General features: G+C 48.5%; 1 protein-coding gene across 1 annotated transcript; it reads left to right on the top strand.

Annotated features, from left to right (window-relative positions):
- Nucleotides 47-27,130, top strand: CCNK (cyclin K). Its single transcript, XM_001925518.6, is given in 13 exon segments — nucleotides 47-173; nucleotides 11,666-11,914; nucleotides 12,408-12,489; nucleotides 14,051-14,182; nucleotides 18,209-18,314; nucleotides 18,886-18,943; nucleotides 19,690-19,859; nucleotides 20,196-20,467; nucleotides 21,198-21,231; nucleotides 24,107-24,178; nucleotides 25,781-26,101; nucleotides 26,104-26,175; nucleotides 26,178-27,130. Coding segments are annotated over 12 exon segments (1,743 nt in total). The 5' UTR covers nucleotides 47-173; nucleotides 11,666-11,717; the 3' UTR covers nucleotides 26,405-27,130.

The following is a 27,229-nucleotide window of genomic DNA, read 5'->3' on the forward strand; positions in this document are numbered from 1 at the left end:
CTTTCCTTGTTTGAGAGCTCTACTTTCTTCTGATTGGTTGACAGGAGTCCCTCCGGTCGCTTATTTTCCGTCGCCGACGCAGCGCAATGACGTAGCTTCCCCGACATTCCGTGCCCAAGATGGCTGCAGTCGGCAAGGAGAGACGTCGCTAAGGGGCTTGCCTGAGGCGAGAGGTGAGTGAGCGTTGGACCGCGCGTCGCGCCACTCCTGTTCCTCTCCTCTGGAGGTCGGATTAGGGTATGGCCACTTGCCTCCATCCGCCAGCGGAGTCTCTTCTCGATTCCGCCTCGCTCGCCTACCCCCCGGTGCACACCAAAGTTAGCGGGCGACGACGGGGCTGAGAGACCCGCTCTGGGAGAGGGTCCGAGGCGCAGGAGGGGGCAGGGAGGCTGGTGCGGACCCTAGAACAGGTAGCAGTCCAGGAAGTGAGGGGCGGTGAGGGATCGGGGACTTTGTGGCAAGTGAGAAGGGGGCAGGGGTCTTCCACGCGCGGACACTCAGCGGTGCAACCGCAGACATCTTTCCAGTTATTTCGCGGTGTGTCGGTCCCAGCCTCGGCGAGGCCTGAGACTTTAGGTACATTGCTTGTGGTCTGACTTGGGAATCCGAAGAGCCATGTAACGAAGGTGGGACTAGGAATGCGGAAAAAGCACTTCCGCGATTAGTTTCGTTCTTGCCTAGGCGTCGCCCTTACGGACCCTCTCCTGGATTGTTTGGTTTGTTGTTAAAGGAATTGTTCTTTAAAAGATTGAGGCGTGAGGCTAGAGGTTTTCTGAAAGCTCTCAAACTATTATCCGCACAAAGCATGGTTGGTAACGCTCCCTTGCCTGTTAAACGGAGCTTTCACTAAATTATCTCACGTTAGGAACTGCTTCTAAGAACAGTTGGTTGAGGGCGGCCTTTTTGTGTTTTGAAGGTGAACTTGATAATGCCTGTGTATCTCGCTCTAAATCGATATTTTAAGATGACTAGGACCGTGTCTTGCAGTTATAGCGCTGATTAGGGTTTACGAATAGTGCTAGAATGAAAGCTCCACGAGGGAAGTTTATATCCTCAGCACCTAGAACACTGCGTGGCATAGAGTAAACATCTATATTGCTGAAGGAATGGATGGATGATGGTGGTGTTGGTATTTTGTTGGGAGCGTTGTGTTCTTACGATGCCTGCCTGTTAAATAATACTATGAATATAATAGTTATCCAGATTTTTTTTTTTTTTTTTTCCAGAGTGACTACCATCAGGTTCTAACTTCAGGGGTTTGCCAATGAGATCCTTAAATCTTTTTTTTTTTTTTTTTTTTTTTTTTTTGTCTTTTTAGGGCCGCACCCATGGCATGTGGAGGTTCTCAAGCTAGGGCTTGAATCAGAGCTACAGCTGCCGGCCACAGCCTCAGGAACGCCAGATCCGAGCCCCGTCTTTGACCTACACCACATTACTGCAACCGCGGATCCGTAAGCCGCTGAGTGAGGCCAGGGATCAAACCGGAAACCTCATGGTTCCCAGTCGGATTCTTTTCCGCTGCGCCACTACGGGAACGGCCATCCTTAAACCTTAAATGTCATTTCAAAAATCGAAGTGTGGTAACGAACCCTAGTGGTATCCATGAGGATGAGGTTTGATCCCTGGCCCCGCTTAGTGGGTTAAGGATCCATCCTTGCCCACAAACTGCAGCGGAGGTTACAGACGCGTCTAGGAACTGGTGTTTTTGTGTGTGTGTGCGTGTGTTGTAGGCTGGCAGCTAAGCTCCGGTTTGACCCCTAGCCGGGGAACTTCCATATGCAGCACCTGTGGACCTAAAAGAAAGAAAAAAAAAATGTCATAAAAAATTGATTGCAGTTTTGACTGACAAAATAAACCGTTTTAGAAGATTGTATTTGAAAGCAGTGAGTTTGTTATCTAGAAAGAAGAAAAATGTTTTCTATTTTCTTTAAAACTGAATAATGACAAAGTCAAAAGGAATAAATTCAAGGTAATTGAGATTATATAAAACAGCTAATTGGATTAAATCTAATTCTTATTTCCAGGCTCAAATAAATGATATACCAAAATACTTGCAGATAAGATTGTGAAATCATTGTTTATAGCTTTTGAGGACTCTTAAAAGTGCAGTTAATGACAGAAGACTGGAGTCTGGTAAATGTGTCGGTTTTTTCAGACAGCAGTTAAATGGCTCTGGATGCTAGAACTTGTTAATCATCTACTTTAGAACTTGCTGGGAGAGCAAAAAGAGAGTATTTGGGAAAGAGGGCTCATACCCTTAAACCAGCAGCGCGTCCATTAAAAAAACCCCAGGTGACACAAATCACATTTCCTTTTGTTATAAGTTTACTAGATTGGTAGTGGATGGGGAATTGATTCCCAGACATGAGTCCGTTTAAATTTCCTTAGGACACTGAACATAATCCACCTTCCTATCCTAATAGACACAGATAAATGTATGCTGGATAAGGCCTGATTAGATGGATTTATATCTATTCAAACTACCAAACCCCAAATGTTGATTAATGGGTTGCTGTCACCCTGAAGAGAGGTCTTTAGAGAAACAGGGCCCTGGCCTGGCTCTTACTCTAGTTACCACTTTTTTTAATGACCAACTTTAAATATATCAGACATACTTCTCAAATTAGTAAATGCACTCAAAATCTGTAGTGATAGCCAGTATGTTAGATGAGACTCAGGATTCAGAGTTCTTAAAGGCTGAAGTAATAGTCTGAAACTAACAAGATGTAAATTTTCCAGAAATGATTAAATTTACAAAAACTCACTTATGCATGTTTCAGATGAGGAAGACCTAGCCTGTGGGAGTGAGTAGGTGGGGATGGGTCTAAGATGTAAATGAAGTATAGAATTTTCCCGGGATTGAGGGAAGTCACTATGTACTCTGGTATCTGCCATTTACTAGCTGTGTGAATTAGGCAGGTTGTGCCAAGCGTCTTTGGCTCCATTTTCTCAGTGACAAATTGTGAGGATAAGAAAATATAGCTTGCAGGCACGCCCAAATCAGTGCACACCTGGTGGGCAGTGCCATAGGCAGCCGTATCAACTGTTAAGGTCCTATTAATGAATGTGGCCAAATGAAAGTGACCAAATATTTCAGTTTAGAGGCAGTCTCTGTACTGGGTGAGAAAACTGAGGCGTGACCTTTACTATTTACAGTTCGTAAGCATCCATAATTCTAAGTGTTGAAAATGCACTTACTCTTTCATCAGGTAAAAGGATATATCTAAAACACATTCCTGAAAGATGTTGCTGAAATGCCTTGACATGTTTCTTGTTTATGGAAACATTTTAACTTTGTGGAGCTCATAAAGCTCTCAGTCGTTTTCACAGTAATCATGAGCTGCTAATGAGCTAATTTATAACTTTAGGGTCTTGTGAAAAAATAATTAAAGAGTCATAGGGAACATGGTTATAGGACTGAGGCAAGAACTGTTTCAGGAGATGAATGATTTAGGGCAGTTTCTGTTCTATTTATGTAACTTAGATTCACTGTGTTTCGTGTGTTGATCATTCTGCCCTGGAGTCTCAAGGCACACGGGGTAGATTATTCGCATGGAGTTAGGCAATGGCAGCAAAGTAAAACAGTGGACGGAGACTCTCTTCCATCCCTGTTCATCCCTCCTGGGTTATTCCTAACCCTTTCTCCCACTCTGCTCCTCTCTCAGCAGATGTCTTGGCACTGCCCAGAAAAAATAGAGAAGCTTTTACATGATTTATTTCCTTCCCCTTAAATGATTTTTTAAATGTCTTCCTCACGTTTTCCTTCCCTTCTGTTTCAGAGACTTCCTAAGGAAGCTCTTTTTATTATCCCTATGCCTTTTTTCTCCCCTTTTTAATCTTTTAAAAAAAATTTTTTACTTTTAAATTTTTTTTCTTTTTGTGGCCACACCTGCAGCATGTGGAAGTTCCCTGGCCAGGAATCGAATGGGAGCTGCAGCTGCTGGCCTACACCACAGCCACAGCCACAGCACTGCTGGATCCCAGCCTCATCTGTGACCTATGCAGCAGCTTATAGCAACGCCAGATCCTTAACCCACTGAGCCGAGGCCAGGGATTGAACCCTCATCCTTGTGGAAACCGGTCAGGTTCTTTTGCACTGAGCCACAGTGGGAACCCCTTTAATTTTTCCTTAGTGCTCGTCACTGTTGACCACCATGTCTTCCTCGCTTTCTTAGGAAGCTGCGGGTGCAGATTTCCCTGCCTCTTTGATCATTCCTTCCCATTTTCTCCTTCCCACTTCCTCAGATTCTTCGGGGTTCTGTCCCCAGAGTCTCTTCACTCTGTATCCCTCTGTCCGTCACTGTGACTTCGGTTGTCCATTCGTGCTAGATGAATCCCGAGTAGATCTGTCCTTTCCAGTTTTCAGCAGGCCTCTTTTTGTGTCTGATGGATATTTCCACACAGATGTCATGTAGATTCTTCAGACCTAGTATTTATAGAACCAAATTCTTTCCTCCCCCATCAAAGCCAACTCTTTGTCTTTCCCATTTTCCTTTTTAGTATCATCCTTCTCTGTCATTCAAGCAAATTGAATGAAATCTCTTGCCATGCGCTGGTCTTCTAACTGGTCTTCTTCTGCAGATCTCCGAGCGGCCCCTTCCTCATCATTCTCCTCTCTCCTTACTATGCTTTAATATTATTATTATTATTATTATTATTATTGCTTTTTAGGGCCGCACCCATGACATATGGAGGCTCCCAGGCTAGGGGTCACATCAGAACTACAGCTGCTGGCCTACACCACAGCCACAGCAACACAGGATCCATCCTAGCTGCGTCTGTGACTTACACCACAGCTCACAGCAACACCAGATCCTTAACCACTGAGGGAGGCCAGGGATCGAACCCACAACCTCATGGTTCCTGGTCGGATTCGCTTCCCCTGCACCATGGCAGGAACTCTGTGCTTTATTTTTCACAGCACTTTCCATTCCCTGACAGATACTGACATAATTGTTTCTTCACATCTTTGCCACTAGAATATGCGCTTCTGGTGGGATGAAGACCTTGTCCGTCTTGTTTCCTGCTGTGTCATTGAGGCCTGGCCCACAGTAAATACTCGGAAAACATTTGAATGAATAAGTACATGGAGAATTGATAGTTTAAAATACCACAGAGATTCCCAACTAGTGTACCGTGAATAAGTTACACATATGCTGAAATACTCATTCCCTCAGGCAATTGGTTAGTTGTCTTCTGCTCTACAAGAATGTACATGAATGTTTATTATTATTGTTAATAATAAAAAACTAGAAATAGCTCAAAGGTTCACCACAGTAGAATGGATAAATTGTTATGTCCACAGAATAGAAAACTGTATAGCAGAGCCCAACTTCAGAATTAAGTCAGAGGATTGTTCTGTGAATTAAAAAATGTTTAGCAACATTCCTGGCCTCTACCCACTGGATGCCAGCAACAGTCTCCCAGTTGTGACAACCAAAAAGTTGCCAAATGGGGGTGGGGTGTGGCAGGCAAATTTACCCCAGGTTGAAAACCCCTGCTATACAATAATGAGAGTGCAACAAGGACGACCCCCACAAACATAATATTAAGCAAAAGAAACCAGTTGTAAAAGTGATGTAGTCTCATTCCACAGCTTTTAGAACCGGGAGAGACTGATGGAAATAGAGGCCAAGGTAGTGGTTCTCTTTGAGGGAATAGTGGTCAGAAGAATGAGGACTTTTGGGGGGTCTGTTAGTCTGTTTATCAACTGGATGGTGTGACACAAGTGTGTCCGTGTTGGGAAGGTTAATAACTATGCACTGAAACTTTGTGTACTTTCATTCGCTCTTCACAATCAATCATAGTTGTCATCTTCCTCCTTCCCGCCCTCCCTCCTTTCCTTCCTTCCTTCCTTCCACATGTGGAAGCTCCCAGGCTAGGAGTTGAATCAGCTCAACTGCAGGCCCTATGTCACAGCAACACCAGATCCTTAACCCACTGAGCGAGGCTAGGGATCGAACTCAAAACCTCTTGGAGACCATGTCGGGTTCTAACCCACTGAGCCACAATGGGAACTCCCCATTTGTCTTTCTAATATTTAAATTCCCTGAATTTGTCCAGTGGGATTCCATGATGGCTCCTTCGTGGAGGAGGAGTCTGTGCACATCCCAGGCAGGCCCTACCCCAGATTGGCAAGAAGATATGATTCCTCTTAGAGGATAATGGTGTTGAAAACTAGGATTTGGGCACGAGATGTGTTCCTGATTATGGGCATATCCTTGCTTCTAGGCACTGGAAATGAGGAGAACTGAGATGTGTATGTATATATTTTTAACCATGATTTATTTTGATATTTTCCATTAAAATTTAACATTACAGGTTTTTTCCGTAACCTTTGACCTTTGATCATATGTGTGTGTGTGTGTGTGTGTGTGTGTGTGTGTATTTCCTTTGCACTGAAAATCTTGATTTCTAACATTACCATTTATATATTTGCTTTATCCTACCATATACCGCAACAACGGCTTGACAATTACAGTATAAATGCTACAATGCATTACTGAAGAAGTTTAAGGTTCCTTTACTTTTCTTTGTGTCTTTTGGATATGGAACAAGGTCGGAAATTACTTGGGATGATTTTCTATGTAGTTATGTTACCTGTCTGATGTACATAGATTTATTTTGAGTTTGGGGATGTCCTTGTTTAGTTAAGTTCATGAATATGTTAAATATTTACATGATTCAAAAGTTAAAGTTAAAAAAGGACCCAGGAGCCAACCTAAAAGAGCGACTTCTAATGGCTATAAACTGGACCAGTTTGAGAAACAAAATTATGGTAGTAGGGATTTTAACTCAAAGTGTAAGATGAATATTGATGAGCCCATCCTTGTATAAATAAATGGTTGAATAAATAATAAGTGAGAGAAAAGGAACAAATCTTTCTTACGAAAGAATTCCAACTAATGTTGGAGGAAGGAATAAAATTGAAAATCACCACTACACCACAGTAATGATGGTTGCAGGCAGGATCCTCAGATGAGTGCTAAAATTAATAGGTGAAACTTTAAGGAGAAGCAGATACTTTGCATAGTGTTTTGTATTGCACGGTATTTCCCTCCAAGGTTTACTAATTACTGTGGTAGCTTTTACATAGGTCCACACATTCTTCGATACTTCTCCTTCCAGGAGATGGCGCTTAATTCCTTTACAGAGTGTGGACCTTGTGACTCACTTTTAAGGAATGGAAAATAGAAAGGGACGAATAATAACTTACAGTGAGAAACGTGGCAGACCCTGTCTTAACCAAGTGGTCATGGTTAATATCAACGGTAAGGTGTCATTTTGAGCTCACCTGCCCCCTAATGTGATGTGATGCGAGGGATGCTTCCCTCTGTGGCGTCATTCCTCAAAACTCCAATCAGTTAGTGAGACAGCATTAGACACACCTAAATCAGAGACGTTTTCCAACTCTCCTGTAGATCTAAAACGGCTTTTAAATAGGAGTTCCCACTGGGCACAGTGGGTTAAGAATCCGACTGCAGCAGCTCTGGTCGATGCAGAGGTGAGGGTTCCATCCCTGGCCCCGTGTAATGGGTTGAAGGATCCAGCATAGGTTGCAGCTGTGGCTCAGATTCAATCCATGGTCTGGGAACTTGCAGACACCTTGGGTGCAGCCATAAAAAACTAAAAAGTGAAAAATAAAATTACTTTTAAATAGAAAGTCTTTTTTTTTTTTAAGTAAAAGCCATATAAAAAGATAATACTCAGAGAAGTTTTGTTCCCTCCTTGTTCTTTCCATGCTATTCTTCCCCATTCCCTAACGGCCGTTCCCAGGCCAGGGATTGGACTCTGGCCACTGCAGTGACAACACCAGATATACAACCCGATACGTCACCAGGGAACTCCAACCATTTTTCTAGTTTTTTTAAGGTAGAGATGTCTCTTGTAAAGTTTTATTGAAACATGGTTGATTTACAATGTTGTGTTAATTTCTGCTGTATAACAAAGTGATTCAGTTACACATAAAACCATATCTGTTCTTTGTAAGACAGAATATTGAGTGGCATTCCCTGTGCTATACAGCAGGTCCCATTGCCCATTCCATGTACAGTAGTGTGCATATGGCAGTCCCAAATCCCTAATCCATCCCTCCCCCTCCCCTTTCCCCTTTGCTAACCCAAAGATTGCTTTCAAAGTCTGTGAGGCTGTTTCTATTTTGTAAATAGGTTCATTTGTATGATCTTTTTGATTCCACGTATAGCTGATAGCATATGCTGTTTGTCCTTGTCTGTCTGGCTTACTTCACTTAGTATGATCATCTCTAGGTCATCCATGGTGCTGCCAGTGGCATTATTTCATTCTTTTTTATGGCTGAGTAGTATTCCATTGTTTTATGTACCACACCTTCTTTACCCATTCATCTGTCCATGGACATTTAGGTTGTCTCCATGACTTGACTATTGTAAATAGAGCTGCAGTGAATATTGGGGTGTTTGTATCTTTATGTTTCTGGTTTTTTGAGAGTCTGGGCCCGCATCTTGTGGAAGTTCGCAGCCACAGATTAAACCTGCACCACGGCAGCAGCCCAAGCTTCTGCAGTGACAACGCCAGATCCTTAATCCGCTGCACCGCAAGAGAACTTATTTTTAGTTTTTTGAGAAACCTCCATACTGTTTTCCTTAGGGGTAACACCAATTCACATTCCCACCAAAAAGTGTAGGAGGGTTCCCTTTTCTCAGTATCCTGTCCAGTGTTTATTGTTTGTAGACTTTTTAAATGATGGCCATTCTGATGGATGTGAGGTGATACCTCATTGTAGTTTTGATTTGCATTTCTCTAATAGAGATGTTGAACATCTTTTGGGGGGGGCGCTTTTTAGCGGCATATGGAGGTTCCCAGGCTAGGGGTTGTATTGGAGCTGCAGCTGCTGACCTACACCACAGCCACACAAGATCCAAGCTGCATCTGTGGCCTACACCACAACTCACAGCAATGCTGGATCCTTAACCCACTGGGCAAGTACAGGGATGAACCTGCGTCCTCATGGATGCTAGTCAGATTCGTTAACCGCTGAGCCACCACCAGGACTCCAGTTGAACATCTTTTCGTGTGTTTTTTGGCCATCTGTACTTCTTGGGAGAAGTGTCTATTTAGATCTTCTGCCCACTTTTTTATTGGGTTGGTTTTTGTTTTTTTGTTTTATTGAACTGCACGAGTTATTTGTATATTTTGGAGATTAATTCCTTGTCGGTTGCTTCACTTGTAAAGTTGTGTTTTGTTTTTTGTTTTGTCTTTTTAGGGCCGCATCTGCAGCACATGGAGGTTCCCAGGCTAGGGGTCGAATCGGAGCTACAGCTGCTGGTCTATACCACAGCCACAGCAACACCAGATCGAGCCACGTCTGTGACCTACATCACAGCTCACGCAATGCCAGATCCTCAACCCACTGAGTGAGGCTAGGGATCGAACCCGCAACCTCATAGTTCCTAGTCGGATTCGTTTCCACTGCGCCATAACAGGAACTCCACTTATGATTTTTCTCCCATTTTGTAGGTTGCCTTTTTGTTTTGTTTATGGTTTCCTTTGCTCTGCAAAAGCTTTTAAGTTTAGGTCCCATTTGCTTATTTTTATTTTGGTTACTCTAGGAGGTGGACCCAAAAAGATACTGTTGCAGTTCATGTCAGAGAGTGTTCTATGTTGTCCTCCAAGAGTTTTATAGTGTTTGGTCTTACATTTAGTTCTTTAATCCATTTAGAGTTTATTTTTGTGTAGAGTGTTAGAAAATGTTTTAATGTTATTCTTTTTTATATGTAGCTGTCCAGTTTTCCCAACACCACCTTTTTTTTTTTTTTTTTTTTTTTTTTTGCTTTTTAGGGCCACATTTGCAGCACATGGAGGTTCCCAGGCTAGGAGTTGAAACAGAGCTACAGCTGATAGCCTGCACTGCAGCCACAGCAACACAGGATCAGAGCCGCATCTGTGACCTACACCACAGCTCACCGCAATACCAGATCCTTAACCCCCTGAGTGAGGCCAGGGATCCAACCTGAAACCTCATTGTTCCTAGTTGGATTCATTTCCACTGCGCACCATTTTTTGAAGAGACGTTCTTCCATTGTATTCTCTTGCCTCCTTTGTCATAGATTAGTTAACTATACGTGGGTGGGTTTATTTCTGGGCTTTCTAAAAGATGTCTATTCTTATTTCCCCTCTTTTCTTATGTAAATACTGACATGACTGATCCTGGAAGTTTCTCTATACCAAGACTTAAAGGTCTTTCTCAGTCTCTTTAACAGCATTTGTGTTAATATGCCATATTTTGTTCAACTGGTGCCCTTTAATGGGCACTTGCATTGTTTACAGTTTTTGCTTTTAGAAACAATACTTTTGGTGACTGATCTTGCGTGCCCGTGAGATTTGTGATGGTGTTGTCAGAGTAGCTTCTTGGAAGTGGGATTGCTAAATCAAAGAGCAAATGCACGTGTGACTTTGTTAGATACTGCCGAATTCCGCTCTGTGGTGGTGTACTCACAGCAGCAGTGTGTGAGGTGACCTGCTTCGCCCCGGCCTTGCCGTCCGAGTGTTCGTCAGACTTGTGGATGTTTTGCACGTCTAGTCATTGAGGAATGATATCTCAGTACAGCATATAATTACCACCTCTTCATATTTACTGATCATCTGGTTACAAACTCTTCACATTTACTGAGGCTTTAGTTAACCAGTTCCCCCCCCCCAGCCCCTACACATGGCCCAGTTCAGTCACACACAGAGTGTAAATTAATTTAAGAAGATTCCTTTTCTCTTAGAGGAAGGATCAGATTCTCTTTAGAGCTCCCAGGTGCCAGGAGAGCACTCAGCCCTGCACGTCCCCCCCTTCCCACCACAAATGAGGCAGCGCCCAGGACAGTTAGGCTTCCAAGTTGCCTGATGGCCCTGGCTAGAACCTGGCTGCCTAAACTGCTATTTTCTTGCTGAACCAGACCAACCTGGTTCTAGCTCTCTCTTTTAGAACCCTTTGCTGCCCTATTTGAAAATTTCTCTTCTCTGAACCAGTTTACATGTTAGAGTGGCCTCTGGAGTCCTTGCTTTTTGTTTTCTTTTCTCAGCGTGGAGCTTTAAGAGAAATGCTTCTTTCTGAATGAACAGGAAGAAGATGAGAAAGCAAGAAAAAATTAAAGAAACTCCTCCTTTCCGCTATGAACCCCTCCCTCCACCTCCCCCTCCCCAAATCCCCACACACATATCTGATCTGTGTTGCTCAGTTCAGTGGCTTGTGCAGCTGTGGGTTCATCCAGGCTGGTGGCTTTTCTAAGTGAAAGTACCTAAGTGAAGTCAGATTGACTAAAAACGGGGAAATTTGGGTGCTGGATGAAAGAAATGAGTGATTTTGGAACGTAAACATTTTTGTGTTGGGAGGGGTGGCCGTTAGGACAGGCCTGGGTTTTACAGAAGAACAGAGTCTAGACCAACACGAGGCAGCTGGGTCTCGTGAAGAAAGCAGAAAGAAAACTGCGACAGAGATGGTCTTCCTTTTAAGCTGCCCCGAAGGTCGGAGTTTGCTATACTGTGGGTCACTTACGTGTAAACTACGTTTGGGCGTCTGACTGCCAGTCAACTGTGTCTTTTCTACTGGAAATTTTGGTTGTGGATTGTTTACAATGGTTGGGATTGTTTAACGTGAATTATCCCTTCTCAAGTTGAGCGCTTTTTCTCTTTCTCTCAGGATTCTAACATTTTCAGAAAATCTTTTGGCGAGAACAAGTCGGCTTCAATAAATGAAGGAGAATAAAGAAAATTCAAGCCCTTCAGTAACCTCAGCAAACCTGGACCACACAAAACCATGTTGGTACTGGGATAAAAAAGACTTGGCTCATACACCCTCGCAACTAGAAGGACTTGACCCGGCCACCGAGGCCCGGTACCGCCGAGAGGGGGCTCGGTTCATCTTTGACGTGGGCACACGTTTGGGACTGTATCCTGATCCTCCTGGAATCTGTGTAGATAGGCTCCCCACCACCGCCATCAGGAATTCAGTTAGATGCTATAGACAAAAGATACAGCAGCGCTCCTGCACGAACACCAAACAGCTCACATGTTTTTCTTCTTTAAATGTGCTTTCAGATTTGCTTGGCTCTTTGAGGGGTTTTCTGTTTCCTATTATCATTTAAATGTGTAGCCCTCACCTTTGAGCAGGTGGCCCTGAGGATGGAGAACCGCAGCCCTTGGTCCCCGGGAAGTGTTTTGAAAAGGGAGTGAAGCCCCGCCCTTTTACAGCCCAGACCTCAGCTTGCTAAGTCCTGTAACAGGATTCTGACGCCCCGAGATGCCCACGCACCCGCTTCCCCACCGAGAGCTTTGGCCTGCCCAGTGCTCTTGTGGTGGTTGTTGCCTTTATTGTTTTTCCCCATTTAACTAAAGCATAACCTGTAACAATTCTTGGCTAAAGTCCTTAACCAGAACAACAGACACTATGATACCTTGGCAACTGGAATAATTTATTTTCATCGCTTCTATATGTTTCATTCCTTCAAGCAATTCCCAAGATATGTAAGTGTTTGAATTTTATTATCATTCTCTATCACGTTATTATTTTCTCGTGCTTTAGTGCAGTGATTATAGGCTCTCTTTTTATTGTGCTTTCCAGTAAGTATGAATTTTTATGTGGTGCATACTATACACAACCAAAATCAGGTCTCAACTTTATTTTTCCCAATGTACCTGTATTAATTTTTTTGTAATTTAGGCCAATATGAACTATAACCATATTGTGCTCGGTGTGAAATTTTTTTCCTTGTTACCGTCCCCAAGATAAAATTGAGTTGAGACCCAGCAGAGGCCAAGACGGCGTGGAAGCTCTTGTCGCCGCCATTCCAGTTCTTCAGCTACTCCTCAAACCCGCACATCTTAAGCTTCTGATAGGCAACCTGCCTTGGGGAGCTTTCGGTCCAGGGTAGATGGTACGACAGGTGCAGAACACACGGTAGAGAGTGAGGCCAAGGAGGCACGGAAGGGAGGCTGCAGCTTTCCCGGCAGGGATTTAAATGCTTCACGGAGAGGACAGGGGAGATGCTGGGGGGGAGGCGAGTCAACCTTGACAGGAAGTGGGATTAGCCATGTCGGGATGGGACACACAGTAGGCCCACAGAAAGCAGCGTGAGCCGAAGTGTGAGGAGGCACGCTGGACATCGCCAGCCCAGCCAGCAGGCCCATTGGCAGGAAGGGCCTGGTGGGACCCTGGGTGGAGAGGCAGACCTGGGCCAACCACGGTGAGCCTCGAGCACAGGCCCAGGGAGCCGAGGTGCTGCTAGATAAACGGAGGACTGCTAGGTAAAGGGAGGACATGGAAGCATTTCATGAGAAAGAGAGTCAGACGTGTCTGCTGGGGGTGCTTCCCTTTGCTAAGATTTTACTCGGTTTTGTACGCAGGGCTTCCTTGCTAGGTGTGATGTGCTAGAGGAAGAGGAGAGCGTCTGGATCACGTTTGTGCCCCTGGCACAGCATCCAGCTGCCACCGACGTGCTCAGGGCTCCCTGCAGGGAGGGGCATGGACAGAGGTTGGGGCAGACACAGGGACTGCAGGCAGCGTGGGCTGTGGGACGAGGCGAATCCCACAGGATGAGCATGCAGGCGTACAGCTCCCTGCTCGGGGTCGGCGTCTAAGGTTGCAACGTGAAAAGAGCATTGGTTTCTGTGACTTTTTCCCTTCCGAACGTCTACTTTGTTTACCTGACGTTCTTTTTTTTTTCTTTTCTCTGGCTGCCCCGAGGCACATGGGGTTCCCGGGCCAGGGGTCAGATGAGAGCCGCAGTTGAGACCTACACCGCAGCTGCGGCCCCACTGGATCTGTACTCCACCTCGGGCCGGGGATCGAACCTGCGTCCCAGCGCTCCAGGGATGCCGTCACAGTGGGAGTGCCTACATGACATTTTATTCGGAAAGCTAAACTTAAAATAATTTATGAAGCCATTGGGGGTGGGGGCATCTGGGTGAAATTTCTTTTAAGCTTTTAGAGCGTGCAAGTGCTAGTGAACGAGAAGGCGACCAAAATCCCTGTTTTCTCGTGTGAGCTCTGATAACAGTACCTCAGGAGCTTTTATCTTCCTTTTAGGTGACAGGAGCTTGTTGTCTCTTCCTGGCTGGGAAAGTAGAAGAAACACCGAAAAAATGTAAAGATATCATCAAAACAGCTCGTAGTTTGCTAAACGACGTGCAGTTTGGCCAGTTTGGAGATGACCCAAAGGTAAGAATCACCGTCCTGCCTTCGAGTCTTGACGCCTCCCGCCAGCATCACGATGGAGCCCCTGCGTTGACAAGGGCCGTGGCCCCCCGTGTCTGCCAGTCCCCTGAGCCCCTAACAGGACCTTAGGGAGAAGGCGCCTTTCCGTGCCTCTTGAGAAAGGCGCGGTGATGCCGTAGTCTCCGCTCGGGGGGCTGAGGGTGATGCCCCGCGCCGTGTTCTGGGCCCGTTAGGAGCAGGAGCACATCATCCGGCGGGGGCGGAGCCCTCGCTGGCCAGTAGCGCTCCTCGGCCCAGCAGCAGTTCGGCTTCTCGGTTCGTCTCCAGCCAGCTTCCGGGCAGACAGAGGGTGCAGGTGCCGTGTACAAACACGTGTCTGCAGGCGGCGTCTGCCTCCCGGGCGCGGCAGAAGGGACTGCCGTTCGCAGCTCTTTTCAGATCTAGGACTGACGTTCTGCCCCTTCCCCACAACCTGCTGCTGTCAGGAAATGGTGGTAAATAATTGCCCGTGTGCTTCAATTATGTTCTAAAAAGACCAGCTTTGGGGACCTATGGCCGCTTTCCTCCACCCCCATTCTTGCCAAGGTCCCCCCATTGGAACCCTCTTAGCACCTGGGAATTATCCTTTGTAACACTGTTGCAGCTTCACAATTAGATACTGACCAAATAATCTCTCAGAGAGCATCCTCTCCTTGCTGCAGATCTGTGGGCACTAAGCCCTGTCTGTTTTGCCAGGTGCCTAGTGCAGTGGCTGCACAGGGTCGGCCTTCAGCAGATAGCAGAGGAATAAGCGACGAGCCCCGGGTGTGGGGCGAGCACAGAGTCACAGTTACAGCCAAGCTGACTCGGACGGTAACGCTCGGCACGTCCATGCTCCTGTTTTGCCTCCCCCGGCTGCCATGCTCCCGGCGCCCAGCAGGTCCTCTGTGTGTGAAAAACCTGCGTGTGTTAGGTTCCCTGCCTGCTTCAAGGGGGTAACAGAGGCCCGGAACGCTTTTGTTCATATTGTGGGTGCAGTTAATGGCAGTGCTTGGTGGAGATCCCATCGTGGCTCAGTGGGTTAAGGATCCGGTGTTGCTGTGAGCTGCGGTGTAGGTTGGTGGCTACAGCTCCGATTCGACCCCTCGCCTGGGAACTTCCATATGCCACGGGTACAGCCCTGAAAGGAAAAAAATAAATAAACAAATAAGACTTCTCATTTAAGAAAAAAAAAAGGTAGTACTTTGTAAGTATCGTCGGTGTGGGTAACTCTGTCCCTTGAACTTACTGATAAATCTGTGCCCCTGTTTATAAAAATGTGAACCGGTGAGGAATTCATACTAATAATGGTCAAAACTGATGTTTGAGTAGAAGTCACGTAGCATCAGATCATGTTTTCAGAGCCCACAGGCTTTTGCTTTTCGCAGGGGAAGGAGACAGTCGTAGGAACACGCGCTTCAGTCGGGTCTTGGTCACAGGGGCACACGAACCTGGCGGCGGGTGAGCTGTGGTTGCCCAGAGTTGCTGCAGAGTTCTGCAAGCAGGGCTGCAGGCTGAGCAGCTGGTGTGTGTTATCCCAGGGTACCTTTGGAGAAGTCCCTTTCCCACGTGGGCGGGCACGGGGCACTGGAAGTTCTGCAGCTCCAGTGCCCAGAAGACAGGAGGGGACGTGGCTGAGCTAATCAGGCTTTCCGACAAGGGCCAGCCCAACTCGGTGGGCAGAGGGGCTGTGCAGCCTGCCCCCTCTTGGCACATGTGTCTCTCCAGGCATGACTGGGTGTGCGGACCAAGGGAGAGACCCTCAGGTCTGGGGGCGGGGCGGACATTGTGAAGACACCGTCCTGGCCAGAGAGGAGGGAGGGCAGCTCTTTGAGGGGAGGCAGTACATGCAAGTAGGAAAAGCAGATCCTGAATCATGTGTAACTTTTGTGTCTTAATTAGCTTGGCTCCAGCTGTGTGGTTTCTCCCCTTTATCTTAATTTCTCAGGTGTTCAACAAATATTTGCTCCAGGCTCTGTTAAGCGCTAGACGTGAACAGGTGGCAGGACAGGCATAGCCTTTGCTGTTAGGGATTTTACAGGGGTGGGAGGGACTTTAATCAAATATCCATAGAGCAGCTATCTGATTATGAGCTGTGGTAAATGCTAGAAAAGCTTATGGAGGGTGCAGTGAGGGCATTCAGTCTGGGAACCCAGGCAGGTGCTCCGGACACGGGGTTGCAAGGCTGGGGGAGAGTCCCCGAGGAGTGGTGTCCGCACCCAGACCTGCATGCATCCCATTCAGTGGGGATTTGAAACACAGAGGGAGGCCAGGCCTTGGGCTGTCTCGTAATACTATATGGGCTACAGTCTGGACACTCGGTAAAAGATTGTTTCTAAATTTAGAAGCTGTGTCTAAGCTTCTGGGAAACAGGTGGCAACAAAAACAGGGAGAGAAAAAACAGTGGGATTTTTTTTTTTTTTAATATGTATATATATACTATGTGAACGTCTTGATTTAAAAAAAAAAAAAAAAAAAAAAGCTGTCCCGAGAGAACACTTGGGAAACTGGGCAGAAAGGCCTCCATCCTGCCCTGCCGTTTGGAATACCACTCGCGACAGAGTCCACTCTGCACCCTGTGAAGCAGCGCCATCCTTCCGCTGCTGGCCAGGGGCCCACCCGCCAGGGGCCGGCGTGTCTCCCTTCCCAGAGTCAGCAGATAAATGCAGCTGTTCGTGTGAGCTCGTCAGTCTCGCCAGACTCCTCTCTTCTTAGACTCGTACAAGTGATGCCAATTGTTCTTGCTACGCAGGGTGTCTTGATTGTATTTTACATCGTCTCTAAGTGCTCGGAACAGTCAGGTTGTACAGAGGTTGAATTCCAGAAGTCCTTGTTTATGGACATTAACTCCAGCTAGAAAGTCTATATAATAAAGGACAGAGTCCACTTACAATAGCAGCAGTAAAATAACATATAAGAAAGATTTGTGAAAACCACGTCAGGGGAAGGGGAGATTTTAAAACTATTAAAGGACTGAAAAGAAGATTGTCATAAATAAATTTTTGATAGGTAAGTTCAATGTAGTTAAAAATGTCCTTTTCCTTAAATTATTCTGTAAATTTCGATGAGTTCCCAATCAGAGCATCAGTAGCTTTCATTTTTTTCTGAAGTGGCACTAAGTAAAATGCTTGTTGAAATTCAGGTGGGGTGCGGGGGACACGTAAAAACATGGAACCTTTCTTAAAAGGAGGAATAATAGTTGAACTATCCCTTCCAAATGTTAAATCTCTTTGATTCTGGTGCAGAAGTAGACAAACAATGAACAGAAAAGATGGTGTCTGTGTCTGTATAATTTAGGGTATTTAATAAAAAAGAAAATGATGATTTATTCATTGATATTTGGGTAGGTGAAAGGTTTAACTACAAAAATGAGGTGCCCCCCTTCACACACACACACACAGTCACACACACATTTAACTGGTGTAATTTACTCTCCAGGTTGGCATGAAGCTGCCACTGTCATAATCTTCACTGCTTAAAATTTTCAATGTAAATTCCTAAAGGATTGCATTTTTTTAATAGAGTCTGGAAAGAAATTAAGATTTGGTTAAATTATCTATAAAGGTATATTTGTACAGGGGGCTCAGATGTATTGACAGGGATAACATTTCTAAGAATATTTATTTTGAGTAGTTATTAAAAATTAAATCCGATTGGTTTGTTTTCATACTTTTAGTTCTTTTCAGAGGTGTGTTTTTTGTTTTTTTATTTTTTTCTTTTCGGCCCCACCTGCATTGTGAAGAAGTTCCCAGGCTAGGGGTCGAACCCTCGCCACAGCAGTGACAGCACTAGATCCTTAACCCCCTGAGCCACCAGGAAACTCACTCTTTTCAGAATTTATCATTGTTTCTGAGCATGTCAAAGGCCTGAGTGGGAGGGAGGAGAAAAGAAATGAAGAATAGTTGCTAAAAATATAACTTGAAGAGAGAAGAAAAGGAACGCTCACTTTTTTAATGCTGTTTCAGACCTGCGATTGAAATTCTATCCCAACATTTGTCACCTCATTTTTAGGAGGAAGTAATGGTTCTAGAGAGGATCCTGCTACAGACCATCAAGTTCGATTTACAGGTGGAGCATCCGTACCAGTTTCTACTCAAGTATGCGAAACAGCTCAAAGGTAAGAATGGGTTACTTAGAGCATCTTTTCATTCTGAAACCAAGTCTTCATAGTCATCTGACGACACTCAGATGACGCTTCTCAAAAGAGGAAAGCAAAAAAAAAAAAAAAAAAAAAAAAAATTAAGAAAAATAAAAATAGAAAAAGAACAAAATAAGAAAAACAAAGTAGGAAGGCAGAACGTTCGCCGTGTGAAGTACGCAGGCCATAGCTTTGCCCAGACAATTCAGTATTCTAGCTGTTTAACGCTGTTTCCTTTTATATATAAACAAATTCTGTCATCCAGTTGCCAAGTGATATGAGGCAGGAAAATGAGTCAGGATTTCTTAAATAGCCTAATAAAATCAGCCTTGCAGCCCGGTTTCCCATAAATGGTGGTTCAGCGTAGGTCACGGGGAAAGAGGACAGAGGTGGGGCTCAGACCCACCCATCCCTGTTTCCCCGCGCAAGCTCCCTGCTGTGATTGTGGGCGGCGCTGAGCACACAGTAGGCTTCAAATCAGTTCTTGTTGCTTCTTGGGCATTTTTTTTCTTTCTCTCATTACAGATTTTCCTTTTCTTCCCATTTCTAGGTGATAAAAACAAAATTCAAAAGTTGGTTCAAATGGCATGGACATTTGTAAATGACAGGTACGTGTGTCCTAATGTTGGTTTAAGTCTGGTGTTTTAAAATAGGCAGGCACCTTATGTGTCCTTTAACCCAGAGCCCTTATTTAGTCCTGAGGAAACGGACTTCCCCGCAGCTTAAGGAGCTGCTTAGTGGCAGAGCTGGGGTTAAAGTCCAGGTCATCTGCTTCCTGGCAGAGGGGACACCCTGCCATGTCACGGTGACACGGGAGGCTGAAATCTTATCACCAGCTTAAAACGGAAGTCCAAAACAGTTCGCTGGGCAATTTTGCCAATGAAGTACTTAAAATCCACCTGGTTTTGCAGATTGCAAAGTATGTTTGCAATTTTATACTTCCTTGAAATGGTTTCAGAGCCTTGATGTTCTCAGAACCCAGGGATCTAACGAGGTGCTGGAGGGTGAACAGAATCCCCCTGAGTGTCATGTGAAGAAACAGTTCAGGGCTAGGATTTCAGCAGTTTGAGGAACATAACCATTTTCGTTTGTATTTCATGGAATAGCGATTTTTGAATGTGCTAAAATTCTTCTGGTTTTTTAAGGGATAAATTAGTAGCTGTAAAGTAACGAATTTCAATCCCTTTGGAAGACTTCAAAACTTGCTTTATTTATGTATAATGCTTTATTTGATCATGTATAGGTAAGAATAAGCAAATTGACCTTTAGATATGGCATCTAATCCCCATGCATCGGGTTAATCATAAAGGTTTGCTTCTCCAAGTCAAGTCACTTCTTTTTCTCATTGAACTAGTCTCTGCACGACGTTGTCACTACAGTGGGAACCAGAGATCATAGCAGTGGCAGTGATGTATCTTGCGGGACGTTTGTGCAAATTTGAAATACAAGAGTGGACCTCCAAACCCATGTATAGGAGATGGTGGGAGCAGTTTGTGCAGGACGTCCCTGTGGACGTTCTGGAAGGTACTGGGCTTCCTGAGCTTTCGGGGGGGTGATGCATATGCAGCTCATTCTTCCTGGGAACCTCAAATCCCGAGAGTGGATTTTCCCAAATAGGTACCTACGAACTGTTCTTTAATTCAGTTCTCTATAATGTTTGTTCTGTCCAATCGCATTTGAGTTTTGATGAATTCAAAATGCCGAGTGCTGTACCCACCAGAGACTGGTGACCCACACCTGAGACCGCCCCGTATTGGTCCTTAGAGGGGAATCATGGCTAAAAGGAACACGGGCAGATTTTTTTTTTCCAGGTAGAATTTTAGTGATCAATTTGTGGTACATGTGTCACCCATCCTTTAGACATCTGCCACCAAATCCTGGACCTTTACTCCCAAGGAAAACAACAGATGCCTCATCACACGCCCCATCAGCTGCAGCAGCCCCCGTCTCTCCATCCTGCACCACAAGTGCCACAAGTGCCACAGTCCCAGTCGTCTCAAGGCTCCGAAGCGCCCCAGCCCCCTCAGAAGGACCCGCAGCAGCCAGCCCAGCCACAGCCGCCGCCGCCGGCCCAGCCGCCCAAGAAGCCGTCCCCGCAGCCCAGCCCTCCCCGACAGGCGAAGCGCGCCGTGGTGAGTGTGGCCGCGCGGCACTGGGCCCGGCCGCCTGTCCCTGCGGACCCCTGCCTGGTACGGTCCCCTGTCCGAGAGCTCATGGGAACCAGAGGCCGAGAGTGGCGCCCCCTCCTCACGGTCTGCCTGCGTGTCCCTGGGGAGCCGGAAGACGAGCCCGGGTGGAGGAGCGGCGCCACCAGGAGCCAGGACAGCTCTGTCCTCCTCCAGCCACTACTGCCCCACCTGTTGGGGCCCCACCTGCTGGGGTGGCGTGTCTGCGTCTGCGCACTGCGTGCTGGCATAAGCGTCCCCAGTGCTCGCAGGGGCTAGAGTGTTGGGTTCTTTGAGTGACCCCGGGTATTGGTGAAAGCTCTCCCCATGGCAGCAGCCCCCCAGGGGGAGGAGGCCGTGCGTTGTGACACGGCCCCCAGAGGAGGCCGTGGGGGACAAAGGCAGGCCAGCAGGCACGGCTCGGCCAGTTGGGGACAGCTTGATGGAGGGCGTGGAGCTTGGTGCTCAGAGCGCGCTGGTCAGAGGAGTTAGCGGTGGCCTGCGACTGAGAGGGCGAGAGCGGGGAGGCAGAGGCCATGACCCGTCCGGTGCCGCGGTTGGTCCTGCAGGTCCAAAGCCAAAGGGAGTCTGGTCGAAGGCCGTGTTCTGGCCGTTCTTGCGTCAGTGCCTCCGTCATGACGCTTTCCTCACTGTACGCAGGGCCCTGGTTACAGGTGTGTGTTTTCTTTTGTAACAGGTTGTTTCTCCCAAAGAAGAGAACAAAACAGCAGGTAATTTCCTATTCTCATGTTTTGTTTTTTAGTTTTATATGTTGTTTATCAAAACGTTAAATTCTCAGTCAACATTTGTTTCCTTTCAGATTGGATTGGCCTTGAAATTTAACCTTAGAGACCATCAAAAATTGACCCTACCTGCATTGTTTTCTCTGTGTATTCCCTGACCGTATATTTGTAGATTTTATATACAGAAAGTATGTCTATTATACTATAAAGAAGGTATTGGTAAAAAAAAGAAAGAAATATCAGTGGCAGTAAAAATAGGCTCAGTAGGAGTTCCCATCGTGGCGCGGTGGTTAATGAATCCGACTAGGAACCATGAGGTGGCAGGTTCGGTCCCTGCCCTTGCTCAGTGGGTTAAGGACCCGGCGTTGCCGTGAGCTGTGGTGTAGGTCGCAGATGCGGCTCGGATCCCGCATTGCTGTGGCTCTGGCGTAGGCCGGTGGCTACAGCTCCGATTGGACCCCTAGCCTGGGAACCTCCATATGCTGCGGGAGCGGCCCAAGAAATGGCAAAAAGACAAAAAAAAAAAAAAAAAAAAAAAAAATAGGTTCAGTAACATGCACTTGTCCCCCAGGAGCCGTGGAACTTGGTTCCAGGAGCTACTTTGGGTAACAGGCCCCCGATGCTCAAGCTACAGAGCCTCCCTCCCCACCCCTGGGTGCGAGAGGCCCACGGCATAGCAAAAGTAGTTAGGAGTGTTGGCCGGCTGCGGTAGCAATATTATTCTCGGACATCAGCCAAGCCCACGCCAGTGGACAGCATGCAGGGCCCCCGACATCCCCAGATGGAGCAACCAGGGGCACAGTGGTAGTTAAAGAGGTGGAGACCCAGGGAACTGCCAGAGTCCTACCCTGCTGCCACCGGGGGCCAGGCCTCTTTGGAACACCTTCTTCTCCCCGTATTTGTGGAGCCCCATGTTGGCTGGCTTGTTCCTATATTGAAAACACAGTGTGACTCCCAGGAGAGAGGGAGTGCTCTGTGCCACGTGGAGGTACAATCAAAAGAGGCAGAAGCAGGCCCGGGGTGGCCTCGGAGGGGACTCACCTTTGAGCCACTAGGGCTGAGGCAGTGGTGCCTTTGGGTGGAAGAACACAAGCGTGCGATGGAGAATGGCGGGTTTGGGAGAAAGCCGGAGGGCGCCTTGCCGGCCCATGAGGAGTTAAAAGGGAGTCGCTGTTTTTGAAAATGTCCTTGGACCAGATGGTAGAGTCCACCAGGAGGAAGGAGGGTTCCCAAGGGCGGCGGGGCCTTGGGGATGTGTGCGCGGGCGTGGCAGGCTCTGAGCTCCTCTTAGGAAGAGCTTCCTGGCAGCAGCAACCAGATGGAGGAATGAGAACGGGGAGTAGCCTGCGAGCATCTGAGGGAGACTGGGGAGGGCAGAGGATGGGCCGGAGGGGAGATATAGACACAGCCGGACGCAGGACTCCGCTGTGCTCTGGGCGCACCACTGGCCATGGGGGCTGGGGAGTGCAGTGCACGGCTGACTCAAACCGCTCCGTGCAGAGCACACACCCGTTTCTAAGAGCTAGAGAAAAGAAGGTTTTTAAGAAGCTTAATAACAAAATCTTACATTGATTGTACATTAAAATGACAAAAAATTTTTCATAATACTAGGTTAAATCAAATACCTGGTATTAAAGTGATTAAAATTAATTTTACCTCTCTGTACTTTTTAACATGACTGCTAGAAAGTGTGACCTCCCCCATGTGGCTCTCCTTATGTTTCTGCAGGACGGCACTGATCTAGACACAGCCTCAGCCTGGCCGGCTTGAGGGCCAGGAGGTGGGGGTCTAGAGAGTGAGAGGAGTGGGCTGCTGGGCGGCAGGATGGGCCCTGCCCTTGGGAGCGGGAGAATCCAGAGGCGTCGACTTACAGCTCCTCTGCCTGGAGAGGGGTTTGCTCCCCGAGGAGGAGGGTCAGGAGAGGGACATCCCTGGATCCGGCATGGAGCCTGTGTTTGGGCCGGGACCCCGGGACTGTCCACCGATGCCAGAGCAGCAGCAGAGCAGAGTGGTAGACGAGTCAGAATGCAGTGAGTTTCGGGGAGAAAGAGCCAAAGCAGACAAACAGAAAGACAGAGAGCTTTCCATTTGTGGGTGCAGTCTCTGCTTTCATCAGCAGAAGGTGTTGCCTGTGGTGTAGACTGTCTAGGCAGCTTAGCACAGTCCCTGAGGATGCTGCTCACATGCAGCCGCTCGACCTTGCAGGGTAGGCAGTTTCCTCTGTCCCAGGTGGTCCAGTCACCAGCCTCTAGATCCCTGCTGGCGCCAGTTAATGGGCTGCCTCTGCTGTGCCTGCCACCAGCTGGGAGTAAATATTTGTGAAAGAGAAAATAATGGAGGTTCCCAGGCTAGGGGTCAGATCAGAGCTGTAGCCGCTGGCCTACACCACAGCCACAGCAACGCGGGTTCTGAGCCGCATCTGCAGCCTACACCATAGCGCACAGCAACGCCGGCCCCTTCACCCACTGAGTGTTCTTGCGTTCTGTATATTAGTGAGGACCCGCCGATGGAAAGCACGTGGTAGCTGAGGTGCCTCCTCTGCTCTCAGACCTTGGGGGGCTTGTCTTCAATGGGCGGGGAGCAGTGGGGTGCCCGTGGTGAGCGGGCTGACTGTAAGGAGCTAGCGGGAGGAGGTGGGAGGCCTAGGTGGGGGCTGTATTTGGTTTGCTCTTTCTTTTAAAAGGATGGTGCCTTCCTCAGTCCCTTAAAATCTTGTCCATAACAGTTTTACCCCCAAAATTCCTTAGGACGAAGGACATTTCTTTCCCTGCCTCTCTCCCCGCTGCTCTCTCTCTCCCCTTCTCTCTCTCTGACATGTTTATTCACACAAAGAGTAACTTTTTCATCAATTTTTTCCTTTTAGAACCCCCACCACCTAAAATTGCCAAAATTGAGACCACCCATCCTCCTTTGCCGCCAGCCCACCCACCTCCAGGTAAGTGTCTGCCAAGGGAGCTGGGAAGACCAGCTGTTCTCTGCCTCTTTGAAGGGCAGACTCGGGACTTCCTGAAGAAAGTTTAGAAGACTTGCAGACGTTTAAAAAGGCAGTAATGACCTAGGATCTTTTAGAAAATTGTTTTTTACAAACCAGATAGTTTGAGGGTGTTCTGAATGTTCTCAGACCTCAGACCTCTCATATCCATAAATGGTGAACTACCCACGGTAAGTGGATTTAGAGTCACTTTTAGTAAAACGAAGCCCCGCCAGTGTAGGGAGGCTGTCCAGACCCAGGGCAGGCTTGCTGTGGGTCCTAGACCCCAGTCTTTGGCCGCTGCTTCCTGTTGGCAGGATGTCTCCTAAGTACATTTTGAAGAAGCAGCAGTTGTTTGTGAGGTTCCGGGGAGAACAGAATGAGGAGTTCTCTGCAGACATACAGTGAGCTAGGAAGAAAGTTGTAGAGGACTCTCCTGCTTTACCTGTGACAGCCTTGTGGAAGGTGGAGTGTTCTACCAGAGAAGGCAGGGGTTCATGTGTAGGTATTCCAGAGGCTTCTCTGGGGGTGGGGTATCAGTCTCACTGCTGGGGCGGCGAGAGGTGTGGGGCCGCACAGAGCACGGGGTGTTGGGATGTCAGGCTCGCCCGCCATTTTCATGCCATCTCATCCCTTTGGTCAACTCAGACGTTCTGCTGAGCATCGAGCCCGCAGACAGTGATGTGCAGTGTGGCAGTGATGCACTGTGGCAGTGGTGTGCAGCGTGGCAGTGGTGTGCAGCCTGGCAGTGATGCACTGACAGTGGTGTGCAGCATGGCAGTGATACACTGTGAGTGGTGTGCAGTGTGGCAGCGGTGTGCAGTGTGGCAGGGGTGTGCAGTGTGGCAGTGATGCACTGTGGCAGTGGTGTGCAGCGTGGCAGTGGTGTGCAGCCTGGCAGTGATGCACTGACAGTGGTGTGCAGCATGGCAGTGATACACTGTGAGTGGTGTGCAGTGTGGCAGGGGTGTGCAGTCTGGCAGTGATACACTGTGAGTGGTGTGCAGTGTGGCAGGGGTGTGCAGTCTGGCAGTGATGCACTGTGACAGTGGTGTGCAGTGTGCAGTGTGACAGTGATACACTGTGACAGCGGTTTGCAGTATGGCAATGATTCAGTGTGACAGCGGTGTGCAGTGTGACAGCGGTGTGCACTGTGACAGCGGTTTGCAGTGTGGCAGTGGTGTGCAGTGTGGCAGCGGTGTGCAGTGTGGCAGTGATGCACTGTGACCCTGGTGCTGGGCTCACCATCTCTGGAGACAGGCAGAAAGAAGGGGCCCCAGCTCTGCTCTGGGCACCACGGGACTGCCTGTGTCTCGTGTGCTTGGGACAGAGGGAGGGACACCCAGAGTGGCTGGAGGTGAGGCCTGTGTGACAGGACACGGCCTGTGCCGTCTGGCCGCAGAGGTGCCAGCTGCTCGCGCTCCTCTGGGAAGACGGCAACGGGCGGCAGCCCGCAGGCGCTAGGGCCGGGCTGGGAACCACCGAGGGAGCCGGTGGGTTCACGGGGCCCCCCGCGGCCCTGGCGGGGCCGGGCCAGGCCGGCGGTGACCCGGCGCTCCTCTGCAGACCGCAAGCCGCCCCTCGCGGCGGCCTTAGGCGAGGCGGAGCCGCCCGGCGCCGTGGAAGCCGGCGACCTCCCCAAGGTGCAGATTCCGCCGCCGGCGCACCCGGCGCCCGTGCACCAGCCGCCGCCGCTGCCGCACCGCCCGCCGCCGCCGCCGCCGTCCAGCTACATCACCGGGATGTCCACCACCAGCTCGTACATGTCGGGAGAGGGCTACCAGAGCCTGCAGTCCATGATGAAGACCGAGGGCCCCTCCTACGGCGCCCTGCCCCCCGCCTACGGCCCGCCCGCCCACCTGCCCTACCACCCGCACGTCTACCCCCCAACCCGCCCCCGCCGCCCGTGCCGCCGCCGCCCGCCTCCTTCCCGCCGCCCGCCATCCCGCCCCCGACGCCCGGCTACCCCCGCCCCCGCCCACCTACAACCCCAACTTCCCGCCCCCTCCCCCGCGCCTGCCCCCCACTCACGCAGTCCCGCCGCACCCGCCCCCGGGCCTGGGACTGCCGCCGGCCAGCTACCCACCCCCTGCCGTCCCCCCGGGCGGACAGCCCCCCGTGCCGCCGCCCATCCCCCCACCCGGCATGCCGCCCGTCGGGGGGCTGGGGCGGGCCGCCTGGATGAGATAACGCGCCGCCTTCCCCCCCCCCTCCCCTGTTTTTTAAAGACAAAAGTTTTTTCTAATGAACCTGAGAAGTAGTTTCAGTGGCGAAGCAGCAGGGTACCTTGTGTGCTACTAACTAGACAGACAGTTGCAGTGTAAGCAGTGGACCGGGCCTGAGATGAAGGTAGCGGTTCTCCACTGGACCTGGAGGACCCAACAGCAGCGCCCAGCGGAGCCCGGGCCGCCGGCCGGTGGTGAGCTGTGTGCTTGCTTTCAGCTGGTGTCTGCAAGTCCTGCCCTGGGTTACTTTGCACTAGTGAGAATGCGAACCAGCCACATTGGCTCAAGGAATAGCTGCCCTAAGGAGTGAACTTCCTTCTAGCAATCAGTGCCTATTTTCCCTGGAAACTCCGTTTTCCACCGCCCAGGCCCATGCGGAGCCAGTCAAGCTGTTGTTGCTTTCCTTCCAGGACACCAGGAGGCTAGGGAACCACTTTGGTTTGGAGTCTGTACATCCTTTGTATTAAAGTTATTTTGAAGGGGTTGCCTTGGTGGACGCCTCTTTTCTTTGTCCTCCTGGAGCAGGGGAGCGATGCACCGGGAAGTACTGTATGTTTACATCCATTTGCAAATTCCTGTACATAGAGATCTATTTTTTAAGTGCGAATGTAACACCATACTGTGAATTCCATCTTGGTTACAAGCGAGACTCTTTCAGCCAATTATCCAAATAAAACCAGTTCTGAAACGACCCTTTTGTTCTGAGCAGAAGGAGGGGCCCCCGGAACTGAGCAGCCCCTGGGTCTGCTGCCCAGAGGCACACCTCGCTCTGGACCCCGGGGGCCGCGGG

The sequence above is a fragment of the Sus scrofa genome, chromosome 7, assembly GCF_000003025.6.
Source record: "Sus scrofa isolate TJ Tabasco breed Duroc chromosome 7, Sscrofa11.1, whole genome shotgun sequence".
Taxonomy (NCBI): Eukaryota; Metazoa; Chordata; class Mammalia; order Artiodactyla; family Suidae; genus Sus; species Sus scrofa.